General features: G+C 42.4%; 3 protein-coding genes across 5 annotated transcripts; 2 read left to right on the top strand and 1 right to left on the bottom strand.

Annotated features, from left to right (window-relative positions):
- Positions 1-425: 425 nt before the first annotated feature.
- Positions 426-24,045, bottom strand: LOC110982348 (BET1 homolog). Of its 3 annotated transcripts, XM_022240683.2 has the most exons (7): positions 23,917-24,045; positions 11,776-11,894; positions 6,283-6,353; positions 4,790-5,020; positions 4,168-4,271; positions 3,665-3,721; positions 426-2,023 (listed from the first exon to the last, which is right to left on the bottom strand). In XM_022240683.2, the coding sequence occupies exons 4-7, from the start codon at positions 4,803-4,805 to the stop codon at positions 1,868-1,870; spliced, it is 333 nt and encodes a 110-aa protein (XP_022096375.1). In that variant the 5' UTR covers positions 4,806-5,020; positions 6,283-6,353; positions 11,776-11,894; positions 23,917-24,045; the 3' UTR covers positions 426-1,867. The 3 variants fall into 3 exon arrangements, with proteins under 3 accessions (XP_022096375.1, XP_022096374.1, XP_022096377.1); XM_022240682.2 differs by lacking the exons at positions 6,283-6,353; positions 11,776-11,894; positions 23,917-24,045 and adding an exon at positions 5,920-6,080; XM_022240685.2 differs by lacking the exons at positions 6,283-6,353; positions 11,776-11,894; positions 23,917-24,045 and adding an exon at positions 5,741-5,902.
- Positions 9,040-14,434, top strand: LOC110982347 (uncharacterized). The gene is made up of 4 exons (XM_022240681.2): positions 9,040-9,198; positions 10,892-11,118; positions 12,442-12,573; positions 12,714-14,434. Exons 1-4 carry the CDS (start codon positions 9,189-9,191, stop codon positions 12,873-12,875), a joined length of 531 nt encoding a protein of 176 aa, XP_022096373.2. The 5' UTR covers positions 9,040-9,188; the 3' UTR covers positions 12,876-14,434.
- Positions 17,520-22,544, top strand: LOC110982346 (uncharacterized). The gene is made up of 4 exons (XM_022240680.2): positions 17,520-17,999; positions 18,470-18,741; positions 20,324-20,440; positions 21,529-22,544. The coding sequence occupies exons 1-4, from the start codon at positions 17,987-17,989 to the stop codon at positions 21,676-21,678; spliced, it is 552 nt and encodes a 183-aa protein (XP_022096372.2). The 5' UTR covers positions 17,520-17,986; the 3' UTR covers positions 21,679-22,544.
- Positions 24,046-24,475: the final 430 nt, after the last annotated feature.

Raw genomic sequence — 24,475 nt, 5'->3', positions numbered from 1 at the left:
GGGGGAAATAACTGGGTGGGAAAAGAGATGAAAGAGGATGAAAAACCCCAATTCGATCGGGAAAAAAATCACAATCGACCCTCCTCCCATTGTTCACTGTTCATCAGTTTTTAGCTGATGAAGGACTTGCCCTCCCTTGCAAATTTCCCCTAGAAAAAAGTGGTTGCCCCTCCCCTCACAAAAAAATCCTGGCAATGCCCAAGCACAAGTGTTACTGGTGCCAAATGACTTAAGATGCACTTCATCACTGTTTGTGCAGCTTTCCTCAAGTTTGAGGGGAAAAAACCAAAAAAACTAACACGCTTGCTACAATTGGACTCGAACCCACAACCTCCTGGCCATCGGTGCGGACATGCTAGCTCTCAACAGCCAATGATCAAAGAACCAACAAGTACCTAATTATTTCTCTTCCAAACAATAAAGCATTGGGGATAATTATCTTTTAATACAGAAAAGAAAGAGAAAGATAAACAAGATCGCAAGATCACAAAATCCCGAAGAGCACGATACAATAAACATTTACCCTATGACCTTTTTGGAAATGCCAACAGTCAGGGGCCAATTTCATACAGCTGCTTAAGCACAAAATTTGCTTAAGTGGGAGAAAACCTTGCTTGCTAAATCTGGTAACCAGCCAAAACTCCATGTGATGTAGATTGTTTTGGTATCGTATTTTGCAGGGTTTTTTTGGTTAGCATGACAATCACATAGAGTTTGAACTGGTAACCTTTATTTTTTAAAGCAAGGTTTTTTTCACGCTTAAGCAGCTCAGTGAAATTGGCCCCAGAAACATATATCATGACAATACAGACGTATACACAAATAAACAGTACATTCAAAATATTGTAGTTTTTCACATATTACATCTGTTCATATATACAACTGCTGTCACTTTTTTTTTAAAATCAACTTGATCTAGATTTCTCGTAAGAATGGTGTTTCAATGTGTAACATTACTAATAATGATCGAAACGTAGTGCGGTGCCGTGATCAGATCCCTGAGCCCTGTGCCTTAGTGTGCAAATTCTGGGTGGGAGTGCAGTATGAAATGAAATGAGTAACATGAAACCTGTTCGAATGTGGCACGACAGAATTCAGGCTGCAGAGGGAAAGCTGATCGGCAGGGGCCTGTCCGATAAACCCATGTTCAGATGAGGCTAATGACCCGCTGCATGTGCAAGTATTTCCGCATGTATATACAGGTACACGCTGATCGGAGGAGATGCCGAAAGTACGGAGGCTGGAGAGTGACACACTAAACCCGTGGGACCTGTTTGTTTCACTCGGATCTGGATATCTATCGGTGGTCCCAATGTTGGTTCGCTCCATCTGTCCGGTGGGTCCGGATGTCAGTGAACCAAAATCAGGTCACTGGTCACGATATGGATCCGGATCCGCGTAAATCAAACAGGCCCCTGGGCTCCTCAGCCTGACATGCGCGTGCTAGCTAGAAATTGAACCCAACTGGTCGAGGGGGCATTTTTGCACGAGCATGACCTGCGGCACCACTGCAGTGACGGCTTCTCATTCCACCGGCCAGAGTTGTCCAGCATACGTAATATTTATTATTTATCCATCCCTGTTTTTCATAAAGTAGCACAAAACTGTATCAAGTCATTCACGATAAAAATTTACTTTTAAAAAAAATTCTAGACTCCCCTTAAAGGTCATGTCCTCAATAGTCATCTTGCCAGCCAAGTTCTCATTTCAAATCAACAGAGGGCGCTCAGGATGCCTCTGTAAGGGCTCCCATCTCAATGCCCAATCAAGGAGCCACCGCTGCACTGATTGTCCACAATTATCGCAGTGACGGGCAAGATGTCATTATTCTCCCACATTTCGGTAACGGCGCCACCGTCTGTCGTCGTCATCTGAGCCGGATGATGAAATAGATGACAAAGAAGACGAAGAAGGAGAAGAGGAGCAGGTAGCACAGGTAGCAGTTGTGGCCCGCCCTGGCCATCTTGCTCAGACGGCCCATGGTGGAGGACAACAAGCCTCCGGAGGAATCAAAGGTGTCATCCTGCAAATGAGGTCAGTCAACTGACATCGCTAATTTGGCTACTTTCAATTTGCGTCCGCTGATTTTTTATAAAGACAAATATACCAGACAACACAGTAAGTTCAGCCAAAGAGGAATCAAATCAAAGTAATATTGTGAAGCCCACAGTAGGTAGCGTAAACCACAAAGTGAAGGAAATTATTGATGGGGACTTTTCAAACACTAGCAGGGCTAAAGGCTGGTTCATACTGAAAGTGACACCCGGTCCGACTACCCACCGCTGCTTATAAGTGAGACCTGTGCGGCAAAATAGCCTGCAAGAACTGTGATGCTAATATATTATCGTATGATACATTTCAGTAGCACACTTATAAGTGAGGCTAGTCAGAGTCAAGAATATTTGCAAGCAGAAGGCTCGAACGAGCCCCACTTATAAGTTTGCCTACTGTATTGCATCATACGATAATATATTAGCATCGCAGTTCTTGCAGGCTATTTTGTCGCACAGGAATCACTTATAAGCAGCGGTGGGTAGTCGGATCGGGTGCAAGTGAAGCGAATTTGATGACACAAAACTTCACTTGGGTGGACATGTGTTTCACTTGTGTAATTTTACTGAGCAAATATTTCATCTGATGTCGCAACTTCGTGTCCACTTGCGTGCCAAGAATGAACCAATTTTCAGGGTGTTTCCGGGGCCTCTTATGGATACACTGCTCAGCAAAATTTTCATTTTCATGAACACAAAAGTGATGTCCTCCAAGGCAGACACTTCACTACTGCAGCTTTAGGGCTGAGTCAATTTGAATAATTCACTATTTGAATATTCGGCCTTCAATTTGATTGAATATCCAAATATTCGGTCGCACTGAGTGGCAGATTGTTGATGAACAAACCATATACAAAATCAGTTGCAATAACACATAGTTGTACATTATGATCAATATCATAGCTTCTTTGATCAAGGAGTATCTCCAGCCACAATTTAGCAAGATTGAAGAGATGAGCAAGACTTCTTGCCCCGTTGAAAATTTCTACTCCTTTAAATTGTTTAATGAATAATTTACTTTTTAAATCGTTGTAAGGTTTCTGACGCTTTTCATTTGAATCTGCAATTCTTCTCATTTAAAACAAAAGGAAATTTTCCCCTCCTTTTCATGAATTTGCATTCAAATATTCAAATTCGAAAAATGATATTCAAATATTCGACAATCGAATCGAATATTCGGCCTTTTGGATACTCGGCACAGCCCTATACAGCTGCCCCTGCAGTAAAACGTTGCTAGAATGCAGGAAGTTTGCTGTGCACAATTTTCCTGTTACATGCTTGTTTCGCTGCTGGTGTATGACTAGTGTCCATCAGCAGAAATGAGCACGAAATGATTTTGATGACTTGCATTCTAAGTTTCATGAAGGGAGGGGGCGAGTCCTCAAGCTCAGCTGTACAGTGCATGCCTAAACTGACATCACAGCAACAGCGCCCTCTCTTGTCAGAGAGAGTGTAGGACCCTTTCTGTATTGAAAAGTGAATGTGCCAAAATATAATGTAAACCAGAAACGAGACCACTGCCATTTCCTACGGTCCAGAGTTTTGCACAAATATGTGTGTGAGTGTGAACCATTTTTCATTTCAAGGAGCAGGTTTGGTGGACCTGAACTTACCAGCTGCTTAAGAAAACTGTTCTGTTCTCGAACCTCTGTTCCGATGTCGATGGACAGCTGCATAGAGTAATCAACAAAGACGACAAATGATTGGAACCAGAGGTCACTTTTGGTAAGATTTGAGATGGACGACGTTGCTATCAAGACCCCTTTAATGAGATCATTGAAAGATCCCAAAAGTCCATCACCAGGCCAAGAAACGACCTCCCGTCTGAAAGCCAGGCAAAAGCTACTCAGGTGAAGTGCAACAGAAGTACTCTTGTTGCATTGTAAGTGCCCACGCCTCCTTCATGTGAGACGGGTCTTGTAACTGGTCTTGTCACTGGTCTTGCCACTGGTCCAGTGTCTGGTCTTACGTCCACTCTGATGTCCCGTCTTGTGTCTTGTCTTTTGACTGGTCTCAACGACAGTGCCAGAGAAGGAATTCATTGCTTTCTTCCCAAATTTTGGGAAACCTAAGTTTACATCGAGCCCCCTTTTAGTGAGCCGATGTATGAACCTACTGATTTGAGTGTGGAGACTTTATCGTGTAGACTGTCAACGAGCCGTTCATTTTCATCCTCTACTGCATTGTAGTCTGCGTAGGTGCGACTTCCACCAGATTCCACTGGAAAGAAGACAAATAAATGCACTTTGACCTTTGCATACTGAGCTGAAGCAGTCAACTTGTCCTGGATCAACCAAAACTGAAGTAGGGAAAAGAAACACAGATGAGTGAAGTATCATTGCTCACTCTCAACTCACAGGCTTGAACTCTCTCGTTTTTAAACAGTCACCTCCAAAAAAAACAGATGTCTGTGGGTCAGTCTATAAAAATCAGGGTCAAGAAGTGTGACATGTTTCCATCCCTGCTACACTTGACTCGTGTAATTTGGAAATATGGAAATATCAATGAAATTCACTTTGAGCTATTTCTTACGACAGGCAATTTCTTAATCGCTCTTGATAATTAAAAAAAATGTGTTTTAACTTAGAAAATCATGTCAGATGTGACAGAAACTCGAACAAACAAATTCGAACCCCAATTTATAGAATAACCCACGTGCACGCACTCCACTTTCCAAGTAATCTGTCACAGTGGTGCCGGAGTCACGACTATGCAAGATGCATCCGTCGACTACTTACAGCCTGCTCGCCTCATCCTGATTGGATGATTTCTCTGGACTCTTCTAGCGACCCAAGGACAGTGCTTGAGCCAGTTGTTGTAAGATATCTGCCGGATCCCGGAGAAATGCTGCTGGATTTGTATGCTGAGCTTTACTGAGAGTAATCAACCGTCAGTGGTAGTTGTCACTTTACAACGTGGCACACGGCCGAGAATCTGCAAATCGTCTATGGGGAAGGGCTTTGGGGAGACTGTGAGCGAAAAATGTTGGATTTGATGAAATCAGACAGGTCAAAATATAAAGCCTAACATGCTAACAAAAATGTGACCCACTATGTGAAAATGAGTCTTAAGTCACCAGAGCCATTTTTGAGTTTTCATTTGTACTAGAAAGAGCAAATTGAGTTTTTGAATTTTGATGTATCACTCAGTTTGGCATCCTGATGAAAGTGGATACCCCATGGTGACAAATGCTGTGCGTTCCTATTGATTTACACTTTGCAAAATTATTCTAAAACACTTTTTACTCCAACGTAGCTCTGGCGACTTAAGACTCATTTTTGTAGAGTGGGTCACAAATAAGACGGAGGAAATGAAAGTCAACGTCACTGGCCATGCTGAGAGCTGTTTTGTAAGAGATATCCTGCTGTGCAACAATTACAATGCTAAAAAAAGATGAAACTTAGTACAAAACAAAACATTAAATAAAGAATTCCATACAAATGCTGCTTCAAACCCTGTGCAGGTATGACACTGATCCGACATGTCTGAAAAATTCTGGGCCAAAGCAAGTGGTTTCCCAAGTTGACTTTTTGGAACACAAATTATTACTTTCAGGAAAGTTCGCTGCAGGGTAAAAATGGTGGCCTCTGTATTTGAAATTCTCGTCCAGGTGCAATAGCCGCCATATGGCAATGGCCAACCAATGCAATGGACATGATCATAGGTAGAAAGTTGATTCAAGCACGAACCTTGCCTGATGCCGTGACGCGTGAGGATGTTTCCCAAAAATCCTATTCCTAAAAGAAGCTTAGCGCTACAAATCAGACATTAATTCTTCAAATACTCAATTTGAATACTTGACCAGTTAACATAACATTACAGATTCATGGCTAAAAAATATGCATGAACCAGCTTCCGGAAAACTTACTGCCTTTTCGCGTTGCGCTGGAATCGGTCCCATATTCCTAATCCAAGTCGCAGTCAAAGATCGTATGCCATGCTATGCTGAAGTCTCTACTGTACGTATGTACAGTGACATGTACATGTACAATGTACGTGTACGTACGTACGAACATCCACGTATGCTAAGATGTCGTGTCTCGCGAGGGCGCTGTACGATCGTAGACTTCATCCCAGTCCCACATTCTGGTTGTAGTATTGCACGCTGACTCGTACTTTGCGCAAAATAAAGTGCCACATGGCCTGTACAGGTGATGCCGAGGAACAGAGTGCCTCCAGGATCTATTCTTGGTCCTCTATTGTTTGCTTATAATATTAATACATTGCTTACCGCAATCAGCGAAGGTACCATAGACATGTATGCAGATGACACCACTCTCGCTGTAAGAGGTAAAACTGCTTCTGAAATAGAACAGAAACTGTGTGTAGCCATGAGGGAGATTTATAATTGGTTGATAAAGCATCGTCTTGTTTAAAATTACGAAAAGTCAAATGTTATGGTTGTCGGATCCAAACACAAATTAGGCACGGTATCTTCCTTAAAGGTAGAGGTTAATAATCACACACTGAACCGGGTCAGCAAAGCAAAATCTCTTGGTGTTATTATTGACGAGCAACTGAACTGCTCTGAATATGCTGATAAACTTGTGAGTACAGTTCAGGCAAAGCTTGGCATGTTTTGATGTGTCAAACCATACCTACCAATTCAATCTCCCAGACTTCTCTATAACACATTTATTTTACCTCCGAGTCATGTTGATTACTGTTGTCAAATCTAGTCTGGCCGTTTCCACAAGCGCACTGATAAACTTTTCAAATTGCAGGAGTATGCCGCAAGAATAATTTTGAGCAGAGGGCTTGACTCATCGGGAACCGAACTATTTGATGAGCTGCGATGGCTCCCTTCGCAGAAACGATTCCTTTATCTTCAAGCCGTTTTCATGTATAAGTGTGTTAATAATCTTGTTTCAAGTTACCTATATCAGAAAACATTGTAAAAAGTCTCTGATATCCACGGCCATGGAACGAGACAATCAGCGGCCGATCTACTAGTGATCCCTGATTTCAAATCAAGCTGTTATCAGCATAGTCCGGTTGTTCAAGGTTTGTTGGCATGGAACACTATAAATTTTGACGTAAGATCGTCTCCATCTCTTGGTGTATTTAAGAAATCGATGCTGAGTGATCTTTTAAAACAAACCTATTAAACTGTGCGCAGTTGAAATTTTGCTTAAACATTATTTTATTATTTTAAATTTAATTTGATTTCCCTTATATTTGGGTTAATACTAAGTATTTTTTGTTGTACTATATCACATTTTTGTCTTTATATATTTTTAATTTTGCGTCTTACTCTATTGTCGTGTGCTTTCCACATTTATGATTATAGTCTTTTGTAATTATGAGTGACTACCTATTTAAATTTTTTCGTTCCTAATTCTTGGTAAATAGTATTTGTTTTATGATCGTCTTACTTGTTCTTACTTTTACTGTATGTAGATGTACTTTAGTTTTAATTGTGTTTCTTATACCTTGTAGCCGGGCCCTGCGGAAGACCACTGTATAGTGAACAGGTTACCATCGTTAAATATAAGAATAACGATAATGGACTGAAAGCCAAGTTGAAATTGATAAAACCATAACGAAGGACAATTCGCAATAGCGTAAACATAACTGTTGTATCTTTTTTCGAACACCCTTTCCATCACCAAGACATGCAGCATGCGTGTGTGGATTAAATAAACTGAGAACAACTTATACGGGCGATTCACAAGAGCGCGTCTCCAAGAGTTTGCAACGCGTTGGCCAATCACAATGGGCGGAATCTGTCGACCCAACGCGCGTTTGGAAAGGGTCTACAGGTTTCGTGTGTTGTGATATCGATTGGCCAACACGTTGCAAATACGACGTGGAGGTGCACTATGGTGAGATGTCGATTTTAAAATACCTTTTTTTACGTTCGAAAATGTAACTGACGTACAACGTTCTTTCACCCCGTTTTCTCCTAAATGTCATTTCTGATTAACAAGATACACATCACAAAATGAAATCTGAAGCCTGATTATATTTCTCTGGTAAAAATTCAGCAAACATTTCCACGATGCGGACGATCTCCGCAGATGGATTTTGGCATAGTCGTTTGTTGCATGGCTGGCGTCGCCATTTTAACAATAAGCAACAAAAAGTGACCACGACTTTGCCGACTTTTAGCGCATGCGCACAAACTAAGTGGAAGGGGTGAACTTACATGACTCTGAGAAGTCGTCACACTCTGGGCTCGGCCATGGTGGATTTTTTTGTAACCTAAATATCCCACATCTCTACCGCAACATTCCCAAATGCTTCCTTTTTCAAAAACGTGCGACAATCAGTCTTGATTTTAACACGTCTTATAATAACGCGTGAAATCACGATAAGGTCGTCATCCATTTCCACTTGCAGCGCACACATGCACACTTCCGTCACAAAATAGTTTGTCTAAACAAATCTTCAAAAGTGCATAGATATCGAAACTGAAAATTAAAATATGGCAAGAAGACAGATTAAGATCTTTTCCCCTGACGCTTCGATGAGTGATTCGAGAAATCTGCACAGAGAAGCAATTTTGATCAATCCCGAAAACTGTTCGCGAGAGTCACTTTTACAAGAAATCGACGAAATGGGCTCGGAATATTCCGACCCTTTTCGAAAGTATTCCAAACCGGAAGAATACGTTTTCTCATTGTACTCTATTGTTTTCATTTTTGTTCTACATTATGTATACAGGTAGGCTTTCTGTAGGGCCTACGATAAATAGCACCTCGCGCGCCCTAAAAGAGGGCGAACTTACTTTATTTAAGCGACTTCATCACCAAAATCTAACTTCAAGAGTTCACTTTCTCGATTTCGTTGTATTTAAGTACGACATGGACAATAGTTCTAGTTAAAATTTTCAAATGGCACATGTTACTGGCGATTTTACACCGACTCGATGTCACAACAAACCAGACCGAGGCTACGAGTGCCATTTACAACTAAGATGGCACATTCGTAGCTCCGTAGATTAATTTGACCTTGAGCCAATAATTTGCAATGCGTCACACAGGCAAGTGTATTGTTGTAATTTATACGCAGTACATGTACGTAGGTATTTAGCTTGCAATGTAGAATCAGATATAACTGACCCAGTGTTATCGTGGCAGAACGAGAGGCGCTTTGAGTTTCAACAGTCACTAGCAAAGAATTTCAACAACCATCATGTCGACAGGTAGGTATGAGAGATCACGTATAAATGAGTGTTAGGCCTTAATATATTCCAGGAACGTCATCGGCAGGCCTAGGCCTACATGTAAATGCCCTACACAAAATGTTTCGATCGACCGCAAGCGCCGTGTTTGCCACTGGTAACAAAAGTTACAAAAGAAAAAAGTAACCCACAGTTTTAGAAAAATCTCATGCAAAAGCACCAGAGAATGAGTACTTCTAAGGAATACATCTATTAAATGAAAATGACTCCCTTTTGTGTTGAGAAAGTCATTAATCCATTAATTTTATGATCCATCGAGCAAATCGTTCCAGATCTGAATCTAATCTTCCCCGTCAGTCGGGTTCGAAATGTCCGAATTGAAACAGGTTTTGCTCAATTGACATAGGTCCTACACAACTCGAGAGAGATTTAGCGCAGACCCATGCGTTGAAATATCTCCCATATACACGTACCGAGAACACTGAAGAAACATGATGTGCACATTTTTGAGAGCAAGAGCTGTTACAAACTGAACCGAGTAAATTTTTCTGCAAACTTTGGCTGCGCTGCCCATATTCAAAATGGCGGTTCGTGTTTATTGAATAGGCGAATGGACTGACCTTTCTCGTTTCTGCACTTGACTGACCTTCTTACATAGGCTGCCAACAGCTCGTCACATGACACTTTTGTCGTAAAAGGGAACTTATTTTAGTGGAAGTATTGCATCTGCTATAGGTCATATATGCACAACTTAGGCCTATGTTATATCCGCAAAAGAAAGCGCAAATTTGTATGCAACTGCTTGATTTTTTTAAAGTAAATCTGACATTCTCTCCACTACACTAGTTCTGTCCCAGCGCAAAGAAGGCTCCGTATTATTCGAGCTTGAAGGATCTGAAAATTATCCAGATCTTGACAATTGTGGTGTCATCTGAAAGGGCACATGCTCCTCTTTCGATCTATGCAAGTTTCATAACCATTTTTGCTTTAGTTTCAGAAATATCTGCAAAAGGAAGCGCGAGTTTGTGTGCAACTGCTTGATCTTTTTAAATCTGACATTCTAACTTAGCTAACCTAATTTGATCGCCGTTTCCGGAAGTTAACGCGCAACTTCAGCGATTGTCCAATGAGAGCCTGCAAATCGTGGTGCGTCCGTCTTTGTGACGAAGTAACTTACGAACTGGATAACATCAGCGACCAGAGTTCAGAAAAATGCACCGAAAGTTTTATTTCTATGACAAAAATTTTGTCAGTAATATGTACATGTATAAATTAAATGTTACTTTTCTTCTGAAACGACTTCAAGCATGTCCCGTGCTATTTTTGGGTTTATTTCTGTTTTGTCAAAGAGTCTTTTTGCCAAAGAGTGAAGGATTCACCCCACAAGGGCCACTCAAAAAAAGTGACTACCACACTTGGAGAGTAAAAAACCCTTTAAAGTGTGAAATTTCCACTCTGCCGAGGAGCCATGTATTGACCTTTGAATCGGTTCTTGTGTTGAGTGATTTTGACTCTTTTGAAACGGGCTTTTCACTCCTTTGGAGTTGTTTTAACTCTTTAAAAGTAAATTTACAATAAACTCACTCTGTTTGAGAGTGGGGCTTCAGGATTTTGCTTTTTGGGAAAAGGGGCTCCAATTCACGCCCAAAAATTAGGCTGAGGATGGGAAATTTTCATCTGCTTTTTCTTTCCTGCAATGATCGACCTCGCTCAGGATACAACAAGTTCCAGGACGAGGAAGCTGCGGACACCGCGCCGCCACCGCAGTACAGCCAGGCCATGGCCATGGGCACCACGGATCCTGCAGTGGGGCAGCCGGGCTATGGTCCGCCCATGGGCGCTCCGAGTATGGGACAGGGCTATGACCCGTCCATGGGCGCTCTGAGTCCTGCGATGGGACAGGGTTACGGCCCGCCCATGGGAACCACGACCACAGTTGCGGTAAAAATTATCCTCTAGCTAGCCCTAACAGTCCCAAATCCTCCGATTTCAGTATAATTTTAGGGGGTTAGGGTTAATCAAGAAATGCATGCTTATTCAGTTTGGAGGCTGACGTAACGAAATTGCGATTGCATTTACATGTATCTAACCCTTGGGGGAAAAATGGCCACATGTCACTTTCCAACATACAAAACACCGACAGTTTTATCATGTTGACTTTCGGGAATTACAAACGGCAAGTGCATAGTGTTCGGTAGGTTATAGCGGCGTAAGCGTTATTGAAGAGCTCGTTTTATTGTTCAATCTTAACTACCTCCGATTATAAAACATTTTGATGTGTAATTTTTGTTTGGATTCGTTGTGCTCATTACTCATAATACCAACAACGTCCACGTTAATTTCTTTACCTGAAATTTACAGACTTTAGTCCCGGCGTTTACCAGTGACATTTCAAATTAATAGTCAAAGCATCAAGTCATTACCTCGATAGATTTGCACATGTATAGTGTTTTGTGGGCAACTGCATGGTTTTAGCTCATAAAAGAAAATGACTTCGTGACAGCACCTAACAAGATGAAACTCCGGACAGATATGACAAAATAAAAGACTCTGGCAATAAAACAAGAAAGGCAGGCTTCATCATATCCAGTGGCTTACCGTATATTGCCCGTCCGTTGCGATAGGTTGATTTTGCAAAGGTTTTGGTGGCAAATAAGGCGCCCCTTGTAAATTCCATGGTTCTCATTCTGGCCGTCATTTATGCCTGTGCTTCCGACCTAAGAAAATAAAAGTTTATTCATTCCGTTGATCATCTCTGTAACAATTCATGACCCCCCCAAAAAGTTTTAAAAATATACTTCTTCTGAAGCAAATTTGGCAGGTGCAAATGCCTATTATTCTTACATTGTCCTCCTCCAAAACAGATGTGTGCGTAGAAAATGTATCAACTAGCAAAACAATGGAAGGTGAGGGCCTTTGTCACCAAACTGTGGCTGGTGTAGGTTTGTACGGCAAACGTTATTTAGTGATATATGCCGGTTGCAAATTTTGTTCATTTCGTATGTCGAAGTGGCTAATGATGGGTGGGTGTGCTGTTTTGCTTTGAAATTAAAGTTCATTAAGAACAAATCCATCACACACTGAATACTTCGCATCATCTTATAGTCTTACATGCAATCCGCTGTTTGTTTGTTTTTTACCAAAGATTTACCTTTTTTCCGACCGACATCCTATGTATCAAATTAGAATACGGTTTGAAAGTTACGCCCATGAAGCCTTTAAGATAACTGGAGCTGTATGTGTTTCAATTGTTTCTGACTCCAGGTGGCGCCCCAACCTCAAACCATCATGTCCACTACCGTCTGCCAACCTGACGACTACTTCGGGCTTGCCCTGTTTGTGACCATTTGTTGCTGCCTGCCCCTCGGCATTGTGGGATTGATCAAAGCGAACGATGTAAGCTCACTAGAGGGATTATGCCTCTAAACTATACAATCATCCTCCAAACCAGAAATATAATTCCTTTCCTTTAACACTTGCATCTATGTAGATGTCCAATTTTCATTTAAAATGGTCGTCTTTTTTTCTTTATACAGGTTCGTAACCGTTTCCAGGTGGGTGACATCGCTGGCGCTGAGCAGGCCTCCAGGGAGGCCAAGACCTACTCCTTCTTGGGCCTTGGCTTCGGTATCGGCATCATTGTGGTGGCGATTATCGTCACCATCATCTGTGTGGTCGTTGCTTTGCAAAGTGTTTAAATGGAAGCCCACAGGAACGACTGCGGGGGTGGATTTTTCAATAGGTGCCAGGGCGGACCTGGAGGGCCAAAGTCCGCCAGTTTTTAAGTGGGGGGGGGGGCTTTTTCATTTCATTCCTTTGCAGTTTGGCCGCACTCCTCCTAAAGGGCATAAGAGATTTTGGTTTTGGATTCGCCCATGCATGCATGCTGAAGACTTCTTGGAAGGGAACATATACTTGAAGGTAATATACAGGCGATTCAAAGTAGTTCACCTCCAAGAGTTTGCAACTGTGCAACGCGTTGGCCAATCACAATGCACGAAATCTGTCGACCCTTTCCAAACGCACATTGGGTGGGCCGTGGAGGAAGGAGGGTGGACAGATGTCGCGCATTGTGATTGGCCAACGCGTTGCAAACCTTGGAGACGCACTATTGTGAAACGCCCGCATTCACGACCCCTGGGAGACATCAATCAACTCCCTGTAGCTCTGTAACACCAGTCCAAATAGTTTTGAACGAGTAAACGATGCTCTCCTGTTCCCAGTTATGAAGGTTAACCTTCCTTTATAAATGGTCTCCCCAATGCGTGTTTTAAATACAAATCTTCAAAATGCACCTTCGTGCCTTAGCTAACCTAATTTCCAATTTTATTCCCCTGTTTATGTGTTGGTTAATATTTTCCTGGTAGCAGAACTTCATTTCCATTTCTCTACGAATTGGGTTTGTGTCGATTCTTAGGGAAGATTAGCGCGCAAGGCCTTTCTCAGGCATTTAGTCAACGAGTTTGGGGCTCACAAAATATGTCTTCCTGGAGTGGTCAATGAACGCATTACGCAAAAATGTGAACGACAAAAGTACATTTTCAAATCATTTAACGTGAGCTCCCTGTGATGAATGTTTTACAGTGGAAAGTTTTACACACTGAAGGTGAGTTACCGAAAAATTGTGCATTGGCCAAATTCCTTGCTGCTATACCCTTTTGGTCCAATTCAGCATGGCCGGCTCGTGAAACTAGTCCATTGCAGCTGAACTTACTGCAGCTTTCAACACGAAGTGACCTGTGTCGTGTTATCTTTCATCCAAGTTGATTTCAAAGGTGTAACTCTCAACAAAAACCATGTCTTCTTTAAAATGGGAAATAAATATAATGTATAAATGCTTTACATTGTTCCTCATTCCATGGCGTGATTCTGCTATAGTGCTTAGTAGACTTTTGCACTCATTATTTGAATATCTTGATATTATTTTTTATGTAATTAAAACTGTCGATACGACGGGTAAGGTACATCAGCTGGAATTTGTGATTTTTTTGTAGAAATTTAAGCGTATTTTTATTTGCTCTGATTTTTGGACAAATATATTGTCTGTTCCTCACGCAGTAGTGTGACTATTTTAAGTGAGCACAAGAAGTTTTCAAAATGAAACGGTATCCATTACATTTTCTGCGACCAACTGTCATGTTTAAGACCATCTTGAAATAATGTCATCGGAAGAAAAATGCAGGTTTCATTACTGATAATTGTTTTCCATGTGGTTAACATAATCTGTAAAAAAAATAAAGCGAGAGATATCGAGGTATGTCCTTGTGAAGTTCTGACGTCTAACCTGTTTTCACGAGAATTTAAAAGGGCTGCGTTCAAATTTCTCGGCTGTGACTTGAAACTGCACGAGTTTATGATAGGAAGTTGCAGCCACTACCCATAGAGCCCGTGTAATTTCCAGCCTCAGCCGTGTTCACACGGCTTCGGATTCCAGTGCCGCGGAATATTTAATCGCGAGCCGCTCTCACGTGACTACTGGGAAGAATTCCTTCCGTTGCAGACACGTTCTGAAACCGGCAAACATTTTCCTCACCGATTTCGTTGATATGCAGAATTATCGATAATTTCTGTCTAATACAGAGCGTGCATTAATAGCTATTCGTCGCTGATGCCGCGACACATACAGGTGCGGTCTGCAACAATACGGGCCATTCACAATAGAGGGATTTCACTCCAGCGTCGTCTGCGCATATCGAAACCGTGGCTCGGTGTTGAACTTAGTCGCGCGCGCCCGTGGAGTCGACAGAGTATATGCATTATTCGGTTCGTAAGCTCTAGTGTGCCGCCACTTCAGTTTAAACCACGCCCACTGCACATGCAGATACATAATCATCACAGGTACGATACATAATCATCACAGGTACTTTAGTTCGCGGTATTTTTTTCTTTTGATTTTACGTGGCAAGTCATCCTAGAAAGACTCTTCCACAAAAATTTGCAGCCTGAAAAGTCTGAATCTAACATACCTTTATGTTTTTTTGTGTCTTGACTCTTTACTTTCAATTGTGTGATCGTATTAAGAATTGGAGCCGACACATACAGCCTCGTTTTCAAACGCGGAAGTGCGCAGATCGACGATAAACGCGTCGTATTGGGATCCCTCTATAGTGCGCCTCAAAGAGTTTGCAACGCGTAGGCCAATCACAATGCGTGAGTGGAAAGGGTCGAGGGACTTCGTGCGTCGTGATTGGGCAACGGGTTGCAAACTCTTGGAGGCACGTATTGTGAATTGCCCATGTTCGTCAGTTTTTCTTTGCATTTATTGATTTGATGCCTCCCCGTCGTCCTGACATAAGCTGGGGTGTATTTTCCACTTGTCACGTGCAGCTTCAAGAGATCAAATCGGGGAATGGACACTGGGGAAAATTGGTTTTTCACTCGCTTATATCGATCGCCTTCAAATGCCGCCCAAATAACAAAAATTGAACGGTTTAAAGCTTTAAGTTAGATGCATTTCGTGATGCGATAAAATGGCAGGGCCAATTTTTATCGGAATTCCCACAAATCCGTTGTTTTGTTTTTGTTTTCAATTTCAAGGCATTGTATTAAATCAATTATAGCAATAGTCATAGGGAGGCATAATGATACCTTCCCTTCCCCGTAGTGGTATATTGTCTTGACATTGATTCCGTGGGTAATTGGCTCGCACATCTAGAAGATCAGTTGGCTCACAGGTTTTAGCATCTCGGCAACATGTCTATAATCGACATACGTGTACTTGCGCTTATACATGGGGCCTTGTGGGGTACTGGAACAATGGGAAGTACCCCACAAGGCCAGTTTTTACAGGAATTTCACGAAATATTTGGAAATAACTCAAAAAGGGAAATGTTTGATGGGTAAAAATCTGTCACAAATTGTAGTGTTTTATATAAGGGACACAGGGTCGAAATTTGAACCCAGGAAAGTGAATTTGGTTTAAATTGGAGTGATTTGAAATTTTTTGCGTGTTGTGTGGGAGTTTTGTATTTGAGAACAAAGGAAATACCCAAGTATAACTGTGTAAGGATATGTGGCTACGTACCTATGGTGTACAACTCAGAAATTCGGCCAAGTAACTTCCCTACAAATATCGTGGTGAAGATTATGTCCACTGATATTACACTGCTAGCCCAGCCTTTAAAGCCCATGTTTGCCTACCACTGACTGGAAAAACATTCAAACGTGACAAAATACAAAGTGTTAAGAAATCTCAGTCAGTTCTGAAATAGCTTCCCTTGTTCATAAAATAAAAAATAAATGTTCACTTTTAGATTAAATGAGACTAGCAAGCGCATTGATTTAAAAAAAGCTACTGCCTTCCATACAGAGATGAAATTTCTGCAAACCCATAAAAAAGACGGGCAATGTTTGCAACAAAAAGGACCTATGCACATTCTCCAAAGTTGCTGAGTTACACAGAATCTCTGATATTTTTCAGTTTTCACACCTCTTTGTAAAACGTTTGTGTCAACAGCCATTGCAGCGTCATTTCAGAATCTCAGTGATGCACGTTTATCATATCTGACCAGCACGAGACATTATTTTGATTCCATTGCAAAGCCACATGAAGATACAGTGAAAAAAAAACCGGAAAAAAGAGCCATTTAATGCGAGGGTGGCTTGCCAGAATATAAGGCGCACCTTTTCAGTATTACTGTGCCCATCGGTTTGTGTCGATCCAACAACGGACCCTCGTTGGGCATGCCTCGTCACCTCGAAAAGTTTTCAAAAGGTCTCCACAACCGACTGTAAAATACGCTGTTGGCCAAAGCATAAAGGATTTTCTCTACATTGATCACCATACTTTCCATTCTAACAATTTCTACGGCATAAGATGTTCACTGTTAATGAGCAGATATCGTGTAACAGAGGTTGTGTATGGCAGTATCTTTCCGGAAACTCTTTTTATTACGGAGGGACAGTACAAAAGCTCGACTCTTTAAATCCCAAATTTTGGACTGATAGTTTCCAGTTTGGGGTATTTCTTTCACAAAAAGCCCCAAATTGCCGGCCTATTTTGGATAGAGGCAGGCGGTTACATTCAGAAATGAGCGCTTAGCTTTACTGTTATCTTGAAGGTATCTTCGTTAAAAGGCGAATAAAAAAACCACATTTTCGTGGCTAACCCCCATGAAATTGAACCGAAAAGTGATCTTCTAGCCATAATCGTGAATTTCCAGTGAAAAAAAAACGGAGGTCAACCTCCTCACGAAAGTCAACAGGCGGCGTTATTTCTGTCCGATTTTGTACTGTTTTCTATGGTCGCGTATTTAGTGTAGTGCAACCGTACGGTCTTTGCGTAACGTAGTCGCGTGCAAGAACTCGCTTGTAACGACATGTCTTTCTTTCGCCGATTGAGGGTGCACTTCAGCTCGGGGCGGATAGCGCTTTATACATTTTGCATGTACAGTGGTTGTGTTCTGTTTTCTAATGTCCCCCTTCCCTGACGACGCCACTACTTGCAAAGTGTTTACTGGCAATTGTTAAAATGTTGTACTTCATTTTGCAGCGACATATCAAAGATTTTGTTCAACTTGAAATGTAACAGTTTACCGGAAAGAGCTAGCTACTTGTATATAGACTGCGCGCGCATATGAAATACTGAACTTGTGAATGATTTGTGAATTCTCGTGTTCAGCAGCTCTAAAATGCACGCAGGGGCAGCGAGTTCAGTGGATCTGAATGAAGGTCTAACAATCGTCGGTCAATTTTATGAATAAGCTTCTCCCTACGAGCGATCGCTGTTTGTAGTGCCAACATTTGGGGCCGTGTATCGAAGGAGGAAGCATTTTTTTTTGCTGTGGCGAAGCTGTGAATTATCGAACACATGGCGACATCAGGTAGGAATCATTAGGTTAATTTTATGGCGTATGAAGTGAGAGAGAGGACCAAGGTTGTTCACGGCCGAAGAAAGGTGTCACAGAAAATGTAAAAACTGCGTAAAAAATGTGTAAACGGCGAGCCAATGATGGAGGAAATGCCAACTTTCCATGAGTATGAGCGCCCAGTGACAGCGTTTGCGTTTGTTTTCAATTAATACACATAAGAGACCTGGTGGATGGTTAGGAACATGCCAGCGCAACTCTTGCCCCTCCCTGCCCGCCCCACCCAAAAAAAAATGGATTTGGGGGTGGGGTGGGGAGGGGGTGGGGTGAGAGCTTTTGTCAAGTTATCTGTTTTGTGTTGACCTATTATTTTGGTTGTTGAAAGAGCCGTCCATAACACAAAATCAACGGCGTACCGGGGGAGGGCACCTGTACTGCCCTTGCAGGGACTCTTGACTCACTGACTCCGCCTATCGATTTTACAGGTTACGTACAGTTCGAGAACGATGACGAGACTGGAATGGAGTCGACTGGCCAGGCATGTGACTCCCCACCGACGTCAAGCGATGCCCCGCCCCCAAACACCGATGTCTCTGACACAGCATACCAGCTTTCCCCGTCTGCTGTGGAAACGCCGATCACTGACCTTCCACTGGAGCGAGGCAACGCATCGATGCTTGGCAACTCAGCACGGACGTCGAGTGACTCCCCACCTCCATATGCCCCGCCCCCGCCTTCAGCCCCTGCAGATCTAATGGTACATCAGGCAATGCTCAGTGATCTTTACGCTTGGAATTAAAGCTCTCGAATTATAAAGCCATTTCAGTTGAAGTGTTTGCCTACCACTGACTGGCAACACCATGGCTGGCCAGCTTTTTAAAAAATAGTTGGCCTAAAAAGCTACCAAGTCACGAAAAAATTGGGAAATCTCACTCGGTTCTTGAATAATAACTGCATAATGATTATCATATGGAAATACACGCATGTCCCTCTGCGCTTTGATTAAAAATGCAACGGAAATCTATGCAGAGATGAAATTTCTGCACACTGAGGCAGCCCACACAAAATGGTAGGCACAAAAGGATCTACATGTATACCATTTCTTTCAAAGTAACGTTGTTCCGTGACACAAAATCTCTGTTATTGACACTGAGGTTTACATTTGTCATTGTAAAAATAATTTTACATGACATTAATGTCAGCAAGGAGGCCAAGCTTCGCAGGATGGCAGCAGAATCCTAGTGATACGCATTGATCATCTCTGACCAACACTAAACATTAACTCTCACTGCAAAAACACAAAAAATGCTGTGAAATAGAGGGATCACAATACGACGCTTTTAGCGTCGATCTGCGCACTTCCGCGTTTGAAAACGAGGCTGTATGTGTCAGCTTCAATTCTTAATACGATCAGACGATTGAAAGTAAGGAGTTAAGACTCAAAATACATAAAGTTATGTTAAATTCAGACTTTTCAGGCTGCAAATTTTTGTGGACGAGTCTTTCAGGATGACTCGACACGTAAAATCAAAAGGAAAAATAACGACAATTGACCGCGAACTAATGTACCTGAGATGGCCGTGTATCTTGTGCAGTGGGCGTGGTTTAAACTGAAGTGGCGTCACACGTACGAACCGGATACTCCATGTGCTGTGTGGACTCAGCGGGCACGCGCAACAAAGTTCAACAAAGAGAGCCTCGGTTTCGATGCAGATATGCGCAGACGGCGTTAATGTGAACTCCCTGTATACGCAGACCAAAGGGCCTGCAGGGGTGCATGGTTTGCCAGTAAGCCTTTCTTACGTTGATTCAGATTTGAGTAGAATCTTGTAAACTGAGTTCTTCACGTGAGCATAACAATTTGGCTTGTCCATATTCAAGACATTGTTGCTACACCTCCTGATTCAAGGCAAACTTTTGCTTAGTTACATAAGAGGCGCCTTGCACCACTACACTGCTCGGAGAAGGGTAGGTCATTCAAGAGACGGCAGTCGCTATGCAAAAGCTTGCCCGGAATCAAGACGAGTGTCAATAGTGTCATTTAATATGGAGAAGTCAAATTGATAAGGTTCACGTGAATTTAAAGAACTAAAGTGTACAAGATTTCATCAGACAGACAGACAGCCCTACAGACAGACAGGCAGATAGATCTATTTGAGCAGAATACAGTTACCTAGATTAATAACAATTATCATATAAGAAGTTATTGGGCATAAGATGCATGTTTACTATTATTGAGTATTTGTATAAAAATACAGGGTCCATGTAACGTATACCCTAAGTAATATCCTACGGTCATCTTGATTCATCAAACTTGAACACACGCACTGTCGCTACAGGTATGGAGGCCCACGACTGGATCGACTGAGGTGCCCCATGACCACTGCACCTTGGCCATCATCTCAATCTTCCTCTTCTGGCCAATTGGCGTTGTAGCTCTCCGGAAGTCCCGTCAGGTGGGCTCAAATGATTTGATTGAGGGAATCCTCACCGTCTATAGGATGACCCGCCAAAAAAGGCAATCCAGAAGGAATCTTTGTTGTCTCCCAGACAAAATGGCCAGAAATTGTTATTCGTGGTATCAATTAAAAGCTGAGGAGGTTTTACCTTTTCTAAACAGAAGATTTTATTCAAAATCTCATGCCTGTCGGAGAAAGTTTCAATTACGTAACGCACTTCATTTTTGTCCAGTCCAACGGAAGCTTCCGGTAATGATAATGGTGTTTGAATACATGCGGTCACTGAATTCAAATCCTAAATTATCACATGAATTTCTGAATTCTTTTAAAGTCCTCTCTTACTCTTTAACTTGTGCTTATTTCAGAAGGTAATGGTTGTTCATTGGTTTCAATTTCTGACATTTAGTTTCCAAAGATAATAAACTGTTACTTTGCGGTTGCCCGTGTGACAACAACGGCGGAGCGATTTTCAAAGTGTGTGAGTGGGGGGAGGCTGATCCATTAAAAGCCCCAGCCCATCATAGGACCTGCAAAAAGTGGAGGGGCCTTGCCTCCTAGCCAAAAAAGTGGAGGGGGGGCAATGCTTCCCCCGCTTCCGTCGCCAGTGCCGTGTGCCTTCCCCCTCCCCTGCTCGGGAATTACAGCAGGAAAAATCTAGTCCCTACTTCGTCAATGCTTTAACTGTGAAGGCTAGAACTCACGGCGTGTCCAGCGCCCTCCAGAAAATGAGGGCACCTCCCATGCAAAATATACCGCAGTTACCCCACTGGTGGTGACTGTCAATAAGGCAACGTTGATGTCATACCCTCCCTTCAGGAAGAGATTGAAAGAAAACTACTCAAAAATCTGGGATTGTTATAATCACTGACAACACCACCGGGTCTTAAAAATCAGCATGTAATCGAAGCATCTTTCATAGCCGGTGGTTTTCCTTGATCGCACTTGGTGGGTACAAACCGGTGACGTCATGGGAAACAATTCACTTTTAGCTGATCAGCCCTAGATTGCAGATGATACCTTACCGCACAAAATGATTGATTGAATTCTAAACGATTGATCGATTTTACTGTGCATTTTTCCCACAGGTGGGTCGACTTTTTGAATTTGGGGATATCTCTGGTTCCCGGAAGGCGTCTGCACAAGCCAGATTTTATTCTAACTGTGGTATCGGGTTGGGAATCCCGATGTTGATGGTGACGTTTATTTTGGGAATTGTCTACGGCTCTTCGTTATAACCAATCTGCGCACTGGATGGAACATGTGTCTAGCTGCCCGGCGACTAGCGATGAGAACATGGAATGGCTCTACGAAATAGCAAGAACTGAAAGGAGCCATGCTATGATTTTCCCCCCTCAGACTCACTTTTTGCGCGTCTTCTTCAAGGTATGAAAACTGCTTACTGTTTACAATGGTATTGGTGCACTTTATACTTATGTTTTTCATTATATTCCTTTTTTTCCCTTTTTGTTCTTGGGGTCCCGGCTCAGCGCCTGCTGATAAGGTTCCTTAAATGACAAAAAAAAGTTGCCTCGTTTTCAAGTCGGTGAGGCAAAACTGTGAATAGGGCCAATTTGGAGAGACATTCACTACCGACGAATAAATTTGCGGCTTTCAAACGGTTATGTCATCCCTATAAGAGACTCATAATCAGTGATACATCAAGCAGGGGAGGGAGTGGGGCGATCACCCCACTGAGACATTTATTTTTTAAATTGAAAGCAGCAGCTGGGGATGGGTGTAACAAACCTGGGTAGAAAAGAAAGTGGGTGGTCGCTTTTGCCAGAAACAATTCATGTCTCCCCCCTCCGACCAAAGACATTGTTAACGCCACCGCATCCCATCGTAGCAAGCTGTTTTACATGAGTTCTTGCATGTACAAAATATCTTATTATCTTCAATATTTTGTAAAAGGAAAAAGACTCACCTTGAGAAACATTCTCAAAGCTAGAGGAATGACTCCCACAGCACAAAGCATATTTTAAAAAAGTTATGTAATAAACTAAGCAGTATTTCCATAACATCAGATCTTTATATTAAATTTTAATTCCTATTTGATTTTTAAGGGCAACATTTCTAATTAAATCGGCTATTGTACTTTTGATGTGGTATAACTCAGTTTGATTCCTTTCTGTGTCAAGATTCGAGAGTGAACTTTGCGGTTGAATATGACTGAGTTTGTCCTCGGCGAGTTTTTTCTAAAGAATGGGCGATAGGCAAAAAGAGCTCACCAATAACTTTGAAAACAGGTGGACTACAGGTGGACAAGCACTGAGCATACAGTGTTTATTAATATACGTTGGGTAAGGGCAAAGCCGTTATATATAATTAACATCTCCCCAACGCAAAAATACATCTTGAAAATAGTTCGCGGTACCCGCTGCTTCATTTGACTCGGACCGGCCAGCCCACCCCGGCAAGCTCGGTGGTCGAGTGGTTAAGACATCTGCACTAGTAAGCAGGAGGTCGTGGGTTCGAGTCCCACCCGAGTAAGCTTGTGAGGTTTTTTCGCAAGCTCTTGGACAAGCACTGAGCATACAGTGTTTATTAATATACGTTGGGTAAGGGCAAAGCCGTTATATATAGGTGGACTACCTGCCGACATTTCGAAGGTGGTGTGGTAGGCTTCTCGCTAGGCTTGAAATCGAGTCGTTGTATGGGCTATGATAGCCGTAGCCAGCTGACGGTGCAGCGCAATTAATCGCCATGCCCCGCCCCACCAGCATCCTGAGTGTTTGCGTCTGGCCAACACGACCATTCCTCATTCAACTACTTGCTGATAATGCCCTCCTCCACAGCTGCCCTCGCCCTCATAGTCGCACCCTCTCTCCGGAGCCTTGGTCTTTCTGGTTTATAGCAAACGTTTACGACCGGCCAAGTGCATACAGTGCATCGACTCAGAGCATGCTATTAATAATACTAGGTACCCGAATGGCGCAGAAGCTTCAGCAGAATCATGTAGTGTCGTGGGTACAATTTATAGAGGGTTTGCATGGCCGCCATCTTGCAGGCCAGTGCTTTTGTTCCACAGGGTATGCACAAAGGAGCTTTCCTGTGGAACAAAGGAGCTTTCCTGTGGAACAAAACAACTGCCCTGCAACATGGCTATCATGCAAAGCCTCTATAAACAAAAAGAGGGGGAACACAGAATCAACAAACAAAACGGAAGAAGGAAGTGCTGGCCTAATTGCGTGAAATGAGTGCACACGGTAACAAGAAAGGAACAGTGTTGGAAAATATCAGTTTTGAAATGTTATTCAATTTCCAGTCCAAATTTGTACCCTTGAAGATTGTTTTTAACTAAAGCGGTACACATTCAGCTTAAAATAACAACTGAACAAGTGTTCAAGAACTATTTAATACAGTTGAACCTTCTGAAGCATGTGCCCTCGCATTCTCTGCTTTAAGCCACGAAAAAGACCATAGCCGAACTCCCTTTGATTTGGAGGATGGTTGGTAAGAACAGAGTAGTTTACCTTTCTTTAGCCGCAAACGGTTCCATCATTCTCATGTGGATGCACTGAAACTCATGCGACCCTGTGGGCGTATTCGCGCTGCTTCTCCTTCAGATATTCGTCCATTAAGTAAGCATATGTTTTCCTCGACGCCTGCGCGACTTCTGACAATCTCGCCGTTTCAACTTCTATTTACTTCTGTCTTGAACGGTTGCTGTTTTCCATGAGGGTCTGTTTTCATGCTGCGGAACAACCGTTCATCCTGAGGGAAATGTGCACCTGTGTAAGGAATGTATATTATGTTTAGATTAGAAATGCTGAATTTGTTCCACTCTCGACCGTTGGCGTCATATAAAAAAAAAAGTCTACACGCCCAATGCTCTTAATTGTATGGACTGCATGAAGCCACCAGCAGAAATGCAGATGGCCTGTAGGTCACATATGCAGCAAGGTATGAGACGGAGAGAACTCCCCTGCTTTGTGTTGGTCATTGTCTCGCAGGAATCTGGGGAATTCCTTTCAGACATCTTGGGGGATGTGTTAAGTAAAAATAGTCTGGAATGTGTATACGGATTGGACA

The sequence above is a fragment of the Acanthaster planci genome, linkage group LG21 (assembly GCF_054643075.1).
Source record: "Acanthaster planci isolate LZ-2023a linkage group LG21, COTS_SCS, whole genome shotgun sequence".
Taxonomy (NCBI): domain Eukaryota; kingdom Metazoa; phylum Echinodermata; class Asteroidea; order Valvatida; family Acanthasteridae; genus Acanthaster; species Acanthaster planci.
Note: the sequence above shows the minus strand (reverse complement) of the source record. Positions and strands in the feature narration are given on the sequence as shown.